A 10,143-nucleotide genomic window follows, 5' to 3' on the forward strand; every position below is an offset into this window, starting at 1 on the left:
ATTCAGCATTCATCAGTAAAACTTTAATCTTTATGGTTTCAGATAGACACATGAAGCCAGGTCACTAACGGGAACAACAGGCATTTGAAGCAGAGTTTTGCACTGGATGCATCCTGTAAGGACGCAAGAACTATTTTTGAGGAAAACCTTTTGAGTTTCACAATGGCTAACACTGCCATGCAATTAGTAGCTTTGATCGTATGCATAATCGGCATGGTTGGGACATTGTCAGCTACTATTATGCCCCACTGGAGGATCACGGCACACATTGGAGCAAATGTTGTAACTGCTATTGTCTACATGAAAGGATTATGGTGGGCATGTGCCATGTTCAGTACTGGTGTTTTCCAATGCGAAACTTACAACTCAGTCCTGGAACTGCCGGCAGACCTGCAAACTGCCCGTGCCATGATGGTTATTTCAGTTGGTCTCTCATTACTGGCTATAACAATCTCTGTGGTTGGCATGAAATGCACAGTGTGTGCCAAGGATTCTCCAATAAAAGACAAGGTTGCTGGCACCGGAGGAGTTTTCTTTATCATAGCTGGCCTAGCGGGATTGGTGCCAGTGGCATGGACAATGAATGGAGTGATACTGAATTTCAACAATCCATTGATTCCTGGTGACCTCAAGTTTGAGATTGGTGAGTCTTTGTACCTTGGGGTCGTTGCTGCGATGCTGTCCATCATTGGAGGAGTCATGCTGTCCCTGTCATTTATAGGTAGGAGAACTGAGCCCTACAGTAGACGACCAATGTCCTACCAGAATCCTGCAGCCAACCGCTCTGCACCTGCTCCATCGGCTGCAACTGTTCAGTCAAAAGCAGCAAAATCGGAATTCAACTCCTACAATCTGACTGGTTATGTGTAGATTCCATCTGTGTGTTCAGTGGCATGTTTGGAGCGCAGTGGAATTACTTAATGCTGTAATGATAAAGATTATTCTTTGTGACAGGATTGTTCTATTCAGAGGAATTTACTTAATTTCACTGTAAAGATCTTAGCATGATAAGGATTAAACGTTCCCACAACTCATGATTTAGTTACCGATGATTCTATAAATTTTGAGAAAGAAATCTCCTGTCTCACTGCATTTGATATTGTAAAAAGTGATTTTACTGGGATCGCAGTATAACTGATTGTTAGCATTAAGCTTATGTAGTATTTGTTTCTTCCTTTCTTCAGATCCGACTTTTACCTCAAAAAATGTCTTAAAAAATGGCAAGCTGAACATCTCAGAATTATCTTTACTGTTGGCAAAAAAAATTGTCTCAGCTTGTATTCAATGTCATTTTCCAAAGAAGCAACTGGATTTCAGGTTATCTTTGTGGAAGTGTTTATACCAGGGCTGGGGCTCAGATGGTGAGGCAAGGGTTTCGGACACTATCTTACTGTTTTTAAGAAATTACTGAAGAGATCAAAAGCAAGTTCTACCGTTGCTGATGGTACTTGGTCACCAATCTTTGTGAGCATCCTGGAGCTTGCCAGTTCAGAGGCTATCTCTAAAAGCGTTATATTGTTAAAGATGCAGCGTAGGCCAGGCACCAAATGGCCCACGGATTTGGCGTTCGCTGAAAATGTCTGAAACTCAAAAAATATTTGTGGCCACAGCTACCAGACTATCATTATAGAGGGTGACAGGGTTAGGAAAAGGATGCCTCACTGGCCCACAATCACCATCTGCCAGGTAGCTGACTCCGGAGAGCTGCAGGAAATTTCCCATAGCCTGGGGCCTAGCACCGTTAATAGGATCACAACAGCTCCCCAAACCTGTCTCACATGGTCAGTTAGTTGCTTCCGTTGGGCTACCTGCTGCTGCCAAGTGGTAGCCATGTCCATTGTTTACCGTGTCTCTGATGATGCAGTCAGAAGTGACCGACCCAACAGATTATGCTGCAAATGCTCCCCCAAACATCATTCATTCCAAAGCCACCTTAGTGCAGATGGAAAGATACCACCCATTGAGTCTAATCTACAATAGTTATGACAATATGCGCAATGGAACTAAACAGTCAGCACTTCATCATCTATGAAACAGCACCCATTGCTCTCCAAGACAGTGAACAGAATTCAGCTTAGTAAGCACAGGATAGGAAATTATGGCTTCCTGCTCCACAAGCTCACGTGAGAGAAAACCCTCAGTGCAATTATGGGCATGTGTCCCAGACCATGGAACACATTACATTAACCTACCCACTAAAACCTATTGTGGGAGGTATTTAATTTCTCCACGCAACCTAACTACAGAGTTGTCCCTTTCTAGCAAGCAGCATCATGTTGATTTGATGGATTTTTTACTCCTTCCTTATTTTGGAAAAAACTGCAAACAATTAACATTTTGGAAAATATTTCCACTGGCTATTTAACAACCCTCTTGCTAAATTAAATTTATATTCTCCATTGCAAAGTTTATGGTTGAATTTCATAATACAATGTTTATCCTGTGTGTTTGCTGTTTAATGTTCTATATCATATATATACTAATGCCGATGACATGGTCTAATCCATTTTACAGCTAACTTCACTTCTGAAGCTCTCGAATATTTTCTAATGCTGTGTAACACCTCCCCAGCTAATGTTCCTGCCTCACCTATTGAAGTTACCAAACTTGCCTGTGTTAGAACCGTGCTTTTGTTTGTTTAGGTTCAATTAATGATATGACATTATGCTGGAACTGTATAAAACATTGGTTAAGCTATGTGTAGACATTGAATACGATTCTGGAATCCATATTATAGGAGAGATACAATAGCACTGGAGAGTATGTAGCAGAGATTTACCAGGATGTAGTCTGAGCTGGACAGTTTTTAGTTGTGAAGAGAAATTGATAGACTGTGTCATTTTCTTTGGATCAGTGGAGACTGAAGGGAGACATGATTGAGATTTATGAAATTGTGAGGGGATAGACAGAGTAGAAAGAAAGGAACTTTTCCCCCTGGGTGGAGGCATCAGTGATTAGGGGGTAGAGATCAAAGTTCAGCGGCACATGGTTTACAGGGGATGGGAAGAAAGATCTTTTTAACAGAAGGTGGTAGGAATCTGGAACTCATTGCTTGTAAGGGTGGTAGAGATAGAAACCCTCATAATATTTAAATATTTACATCTGTGCTCATAATGCCAAAGCATACAAGGCAATGTGCCAAATCTTGGAAAGTTGGATTAGAATAGTTAGGTAACTTTTTTTTCAACCAGCAAAGACTCTATGGGCTGAAGGGCCTTTTTTCTGTGCTGTAGACCTCCATGACTCTATTGTGTTTCTAATTTTGTGCATTTTGGACTCTTACACCATGGGAAAGCCAACATCTGACCTTAACTAATGTGTAAACAGGTAGCCTACAAAAACAGGTCAAGCTAATCTCATGGAAAATCTTGAAGTGCCTTTTATAGTTGTTTCATTTCATGGCAACATAAAAGCATTTCTAATTTGTAAAATAATGTTGTAGCTAAATATAACAGTAAGGCATCAAATTTCTTAAACAGTCCACTTTGTTATTATTTTACACCAATGTAGGTGTTCAATAGAATTGTGTTTTATTGGAAAACAGTTCAGTAATTTTATTAATAATTGTTATGTTTTTGTCAAAGTAACATTACAGTCACATTTGAGTATTCCCCAATGGTTCAGTGTGGAATTGAACGGAATGTACAGTGCAGAGTTAGAAAAGTGATCAGTTCCAATTGCTGATTTATCTGATCTGAGCCATAGTGGCAATACATACAACTTAGCTGATGAATACTTGGCTGATGTCCTGTCGATGATTGGTATCCAGTTTTTTTTTTGCCTTACAGAAACAGCACAGTGCATACATTGGGTAAAGACATCTCAGACGTCTGTGTGAAGGGTGCTATAGGGCTATAGACTGAGTCCACTTCATAGGTTCACATTTGAAAATAAAGACATTTGAGTGAGATAATGATGAACCCTTATCTTACACTGTATATCAGGCTGACAGCTTCATTTAAGGGTCGGTAAAACTTGATTACATGCATGTAAAACTAAGCAGTTGATTAAATCTATAGATTTAATTATAAAGGCAAAAATGTGGCCACAGATTTAGATGAAATATCATAAATTACTCAGTTTTTGTTTACATGTATTGTGATGGAAGGATAATGTAAAAGGCAGCTTAAGCATTTCCATGGCATCCACCATGTTATTTGCATTTCATAATCTGCACCACCTTTTATTTACAGGAACTCCCATGTCACAGTGACATAATTTGACTATTCAGCTTATAACAGCTTGGCAATTAACCAACTTGTGCAATTCAATTCACTGCTATGAATACACATATTTTTAATATCAGTATGTCATTGCTGAATCCGATATGAATATTATCTGGGTTTCTTATTGATCACAGAGTTATTTTGACGTGTCTTGTCCTGCAACATTCCAGAAGCACACGTGGAGTCTTTACTTCACCAAAATATGCTCCTCGAGACTCCAGAGTTCTGCAGTACAGAGGCTGAGATGCTCTCTGTTTTGAGTGGAAGTTTTAAAAAAGTATTAATCATGTAAAATTAAAATATGTATGTACTTTCTGAATGACTTTTAAGAAATACAGACGAGAAAAAAGTTATATTGTGTCCATATGAATATTTTTAAAAGGCCTGCTGACAACAAATACAGTTCTGAATACTCATGAATGATTCCTCAGGGAAATAACAGAAAAGAAATAAGAGCAGGAGTACACCATACTGCCTATCCAGCCTGTTCCATCATTTGATATTATCATTGCCGATCTTTGCCTTCAAGTCTATCTTTCCATCAGCTCTCTTGACGTCCTGAGAAGTGAAAAATCAATCTATCCCAGCCTTAAATATAATCAGTAAAGCAGCATTCAGAATGCCTTGAAGTAAGGTAGTGCGAAAATTCACAATCATTTCTGTGAAGAAGTGCCATCTCAACTCAGTCCTAAATGATTGTCCCCTTATTCTGAGAATTGGCCCTCATATTCAAACTCCTAAGTTAGGAGAGACAAACTATCGATGTCAACTCTATCAAGTCCTCTCAGGATCTTGCATCTTTCGATTAGTTGCCAACTGATGATTTTAAACTCCACAGAATGTAGACCTAATTTATAGAGCCTCTCGTCATGTTTCAACCTAAGAGCTAGTCCAGGGAACCTTTGTTGAACTGATTGCCAAAAGCAAACAAAAGGTATCTGGTATACAATGTCAGTTTTGAATCTGTAACTTGTATTCTCAAGATTAGATGCAAAATGATTAGCAAGATGCACCAATTTATTCTATTAGCTGTAATCTAGTTAACGTAGAAATTGATTTGAAATATTAAAAACATATTCCTTTTGCCCAGACAAATGAAAAGAAGCTTCAAGATATTAACTTCAGAGCAATTTAAAATGGACTAAATTATTTTCTGTTAAAACTGCATCCTGCTGTTGGTGATATGTTTCGTTGATCTGTTGTGTTGCAATATGAAATCAATGTACTTTGCAGTTTAGTTTGTTCATTTGTTCAGGTAAACACATACAAAATAAGCAATTGTGATCAATGACTCATTACAAATTGCAATAAAATCATGTTTCATGTCATACCCTCGAGTCATTTCTATGTGTATTACTGATGATTTAATAGGCGCAGTTCCGAGTTCATCAAATCTGCTTTGTTTTTTACTCTGATCTTCTTTACTTATTATGCTGTCTGCACCAAATTGAATCATGGGGTTGGTTTCCTGTTCTGCTTCCTATAAGCAGTGGGTGAGAGTTGTTATGAATGGATGAATTACATAAAGGTGCAGCACTGCTATCCATTGTCAGATGCGCTGGAAGATTGAAGTCTGGATTTCCCCCACTATTACCAGTCATTAGACTGACCTAAATCAAATAGATTATATATGTTATGATCTCAGATTATGAGTGACCGAAAATAAAATTATAGTGACACAAAGGTAGGTAGAGGGATGGATAGTATTGAGGAAGTGTGGAGGCTGCAGAAAGATTGAACAGGCCAGGAGAGTAGGCAAAGAAGTGGAAAACAATGTGGGCAAGTATGAGTTTCTGAGAATAGAGACATAGACTATTTTCTAAAGTGGGAAAGGCTTCAGAAGTCTGAAGCACAAAGGGACATGGGACCTCTAGTTTAGGATTCTCTTAAGCTTAACATGTAGATTCTGTTGGCAGTTTGGAAGGCAAATGCAATTTTGGCAATAATTTCAAGTGAACCAGAATACAAGAGCAGACATGCACTCCTGAGACTGTATAAAGTTCTGGTCAGACTGCATTTGGAATATTGCGAGCAGTTTTAGCCCCCATATCTAAGGAAAGATGTGCTGGTCTTCGAGAAGGTTTACAAGAATGATTCCGGGGATGAAGGGCTTATCATATGAGGACCAGTTGAGGATTCTGGGTCTGTACTTGATGGAGTTCAGAATGCTGAGGGAGGATCTCTTTGAAACTAACAGAATGCTGAGAGGCCTGGATACAATGTATGTGGAGAAAATGTCTCCACTAGTAGGGCAGACTGGGACCTGAGGGCACAGCCTCAGAGTGAAGGTATGACCCATTAGAACTGAGACAAGGAGGAATTTCTTTAGCCAGAGGATGGTTAATCTATGGAACTCATTGCTGCAGAGGGCTGTGGAGGCCAATTGAGTGTATCGCTTTACTAACCAAGAAACTGAGTGTTAGAAGAAAAGACTTGGAAATTAGAATTGTGAACGATATTAGCCATGAACAAATGGGAGAGCAGAGTTGAAGAACCTAATTTTGCTCCTATATCTTCTGGACTTATGTTCTTATGGACCTATCCTCAGCCACATTGTGGGTGAGTTCACCTCACTCCGATTCTGTGAATACTGAAAATCAGACATCGAACTTACTGCCCCAGTGAGAAAACAGCCCTGCATATTATTTGGCACTGATATTTAAAATTTACCCAATATGTGGGCGGCACAGTGGCACAGTGGTTAGCACTGCTGCCTCACAGCGCCAGAGACCCGGGTTCAATTCCCGCCTCAGGCGACTGACTGTGTGGAGTTTGCACATTCTCTCCGTGTCTGCGTGGGTTTCCTCCGGGTGCTCCGGTTTCCTCCCACAGTCCAAAAATGTACAGGTCAGGTGAATTGGCCATGCTAAATTGCCTATAGTGTTAGGTGAAGGGGTAAATGTAGGGGAATGGGTCCGGGTGGTTTGCGGGTTGGTGTGGACTTGTTGGGCCGAAAGGCCTGTTTCCACACTGTAACTAATCTAATCTTATGTGCTTAATACCTAAATGAAACATCTTGCACAGTGATGATATCAAGAGTGCAAATGACTCATTTTGCTGCAAACTTTTTCCAAACAGAGGGTTCCTCATATTCAATTGGTTTTCACTTTCAGATGTAAATAGACAATGTGCTACACTTGTTTTGAGGATTTGAAACAGAGTGTACAATATTTCCTTTACAATTTAATTATGTCTGGGTTTTTATAGTGTACACTGGCTTTAAACCTTTTGTACTATGTGTTATTAGAGCAAAGCCTGCAGGCTGCTTTGGAGCCACTCACCCACATAGTAGATCAGGAACATTGGTGCAAACAGGTGAGTGAGATCATCTTAAAAGACAATACCAAAAGCCACTTATAATTGGATGCAGGTACATTACAAATTTATTTTGGTAAAACAACAGAAATAGCAATTCTCCTCCTGTTTCTAAGTTAAACTGTCTGCCCCATTCCCTTTCTCCCCTCTCACTCTCTGGATTACCTCTTTAACTTTTCTGACTTGATCTCCAGGTCAATTTCCCATTTTACCAGCATCATGGATTACAGTGGGGTAATAGCTTCACGCCTGCAGCTTGCAAGCAGAATGGTCCTGAGCCCTGGGTTTACAATGGGTCATGCCTCAAAAAAGCAAGGGGCAGGTGGAGCAATGGTTCTGATGGCATCATGAGTGTTTTGGGAAATTCTTTGAAGATCCAATTGTGAGCATTCTCGTTGAAAGTGATAGCTGAATGACAAATGTTGAGGTATCAGGGTAAGGTGCTCTTCTGCTGTTAACAGTTTCTTGGTGGCACCAGCAGCCGTGAATTCATGATTCTCCAAAGAGAAAATACTTTTGAGTCTTGATCCAATACACACACTAACAACAATTCTTCATAACTGTTTCCTGGATAATGTCAACTGTCATGTATAACGATGCTTTGCAGTCAACTATCATGTGAATTTTAGTTAAGTGTTAATGATATCCCCATGTAAAAGCTAAGCGGTTAACATGACCATCCCTGATTCATAAACAGATTTCAACTTCCAAAAGAGTTCCGCAAACTATTTTCCACAAAAGCTATGCAGACACATAGTGGGTTTAAATTCCCTGATGTATATACATTGAGGAACACAGTGAATAGCAGACGTGCTTTAGTCACAACTCAGGCTACTTTACCCTTTAGATCTAAAGAAAATGGAGTGATAACATAAATGTGCGCCGATAAAAGGGCAGCAGATGGTAAAGTCATTTGTGAATGGAAGGTTTCAAACTGAAGCATCCTGTGATAAATAGCTCAAATGAAATAATTTCAGCTTTTTGTGGAAGTTCAATAAAGAAAAGTTATTATTTGCTAAGCTTAGCTACTGCAGGTAATTAAGGGACCAAGGTCACTTATTCAGCAGTCATCAATAAAACTTTAATCTTTATGGTTTCAGATAGACACATGAAGCCAGGTCACTAACGGGAACAACAGGCATTTGAAGCAGAGTTTTGCACTGGATGCATCCTGTAAGGACGCAAGAACTATTTTTGAGGAAAACCTTTTGAGTTTCACAATGGCTAACACTGCCATGCAATTAGTAGCTTTGATCGTATGCATAATCGGCATGGTTGGGACATTGTCAGCTACTATTATGCCCCACTGGAGGATCACGGCACACATTGGAGCAAATGTCGTAACTGCTATTGTCTACATGAAAGGGCTGTGGTGGGAATGTGCCATGTTCAGCACTGGTGTTTTCCAATGTGATACATATAACTCCGTCCTAGAACTGCCGGCAGACCTGCAAACTGCCCGTGCCATGATGGTCACCTCAGTTTCTGTCTCATTACTGGCTATAACAATCTCTGTGATTGGCATGAAATGCACAGTGTGTGCCAAGGATTCTCCAATAAAAGACAAGATTGCTGGCACCGGAGGAGTTTTCTTTATCATAGCTGGCCTAGCAGGATTGGTGCCAGTGGCATGGACAATGAATGGAGTGATACTGAATTTCAACAATCCATTGATTCCTGGTGACCTCAAGTTTGAGATTGGTGAGTCTTTGTACCTTGGGGTCGTTGCCGCGATGCTGTCCATCATTGGAGGAGTCATGCTGTCCCTGTCATTTGTAGGTAGGAGAACTGAGCCCTACAGTAGACGACCAATGTCCTACCAGAATCCTGCAGCCAACCGCTCTGCACCTGCTCCATCAGCTGCATCTGTTCAGTCAAAAGCAGCAAAATCGGAATTCAACTCCTACAATCTGACTGGTTATGTGTAGATTCCATCTGTGTGTTCAGTGGCATGTTTGGGCCACAATAGAATTACTTCATACCATAATTATAAAGATTGTTCTTTATGACAGAATAGCACTGTTTGAGGGAATAATTTATGTAATTCTGTGGTGAAGCAATAAGTTTAAATATCCTTCCAACCATCTAGAATACATCTGATTGTGTAAAATTTCACGAATAAGATTTTCAATCTCACAGCTTTTGATCCTGTAAAAGGTAATTTACTAGGATCGCGGTATAATTTGTTAGTTAGAATTAAACAATGTCATAGTACTTGTTTCTTCCTTCAGATCTGGCTTTTACAGCAAAAATAACCTTAGGGGAGGAATTGCTGAGTAAACAACACGACAACCTGAACATCTCAGAATTATCTTTACTGTCGGTGAAAAGATTGTCACAGCTTGACTTTAGTGTCATTTTTCCACAGGAGAAAATGGATTTAGGCTATCTTTGTGGAGGTATTTTATTGCAGAGCTGGGGTTTTAACTGGGGAAGTGGGAATTCCGGGCACAACTTTTGAGGAATTACTGAAGAGATCGAAAGAAAATTCCAGTGTTGCTGGTGTTACTTGGTCACCAATCTTGGTGATCTTCCTGGAGGTACCCTGTTCAAGAAGCTGTCTGTGGAAGCACCATATACCAAAGATGAAGTCTAGACAAAG

General features: G+C 39.9%; 2 protein-coding genes across 4 annotated transcripts in view; both read left to right on the top strand.

Moving 5' to 3' along the window:
* Positions 1-5,554, top strand: part of LOC140495885 (claudin-2-like) — a 28,745-nt gene extending 23,191 nt beyond the window's left edge. For all 3 annotated transcript variants that reach the window (XM_072595127.1, XM_072595126.1, XM_072595128.1), the window contains exon 2: positions 43-5,554. In XM_072595127.1, the coding sequence (XP_072451228.1) occupies positions 163-870 (708 nt within the window). In that variant the 5' untranslated portion in view covers positions 43-162 and the 3' untranslated portion in view covers positions 871-5,554. The remainder of the gene's footprint in view (positions 1-42) is intronic.
* Positions 5,555-8,645: 3,091 nt separating this feature from the next.
* LOC140495661 (claudin-2-like) lies at positions 8,646-9,469 on the top strand. Its single transcript, XM_072594652.1, has one exon. It carries the CDS (start codon positions 8,762-8,764, stop codon positions 9,467-9,469), a length of 708 nt encoding a protein of 235 aa, XP_072450753.1. The 5' UTR covers positions 8,646-8,761.
* The last annotated feature ends 674 nt before the right edge of the window (positions 9,470-10,143 follow it).

This window comes from Chiloscyllium punctatum, chromosome 25 (genome assembly GCF_047496795.1).
Source record: "Chiloscyllium punctatum isolate Juve2018m chromosome 25, sChiPun1.3, whole genome shotgun sequence".
In the NCBI taxonomy this organism is placed as follows: Eukaryota; Metazoa; Chordata; class Chondrichthyes; order Orectolobiformes; family Hemiscylliidae; genus Chiloscyllium; species Chiloscyllium punctatum.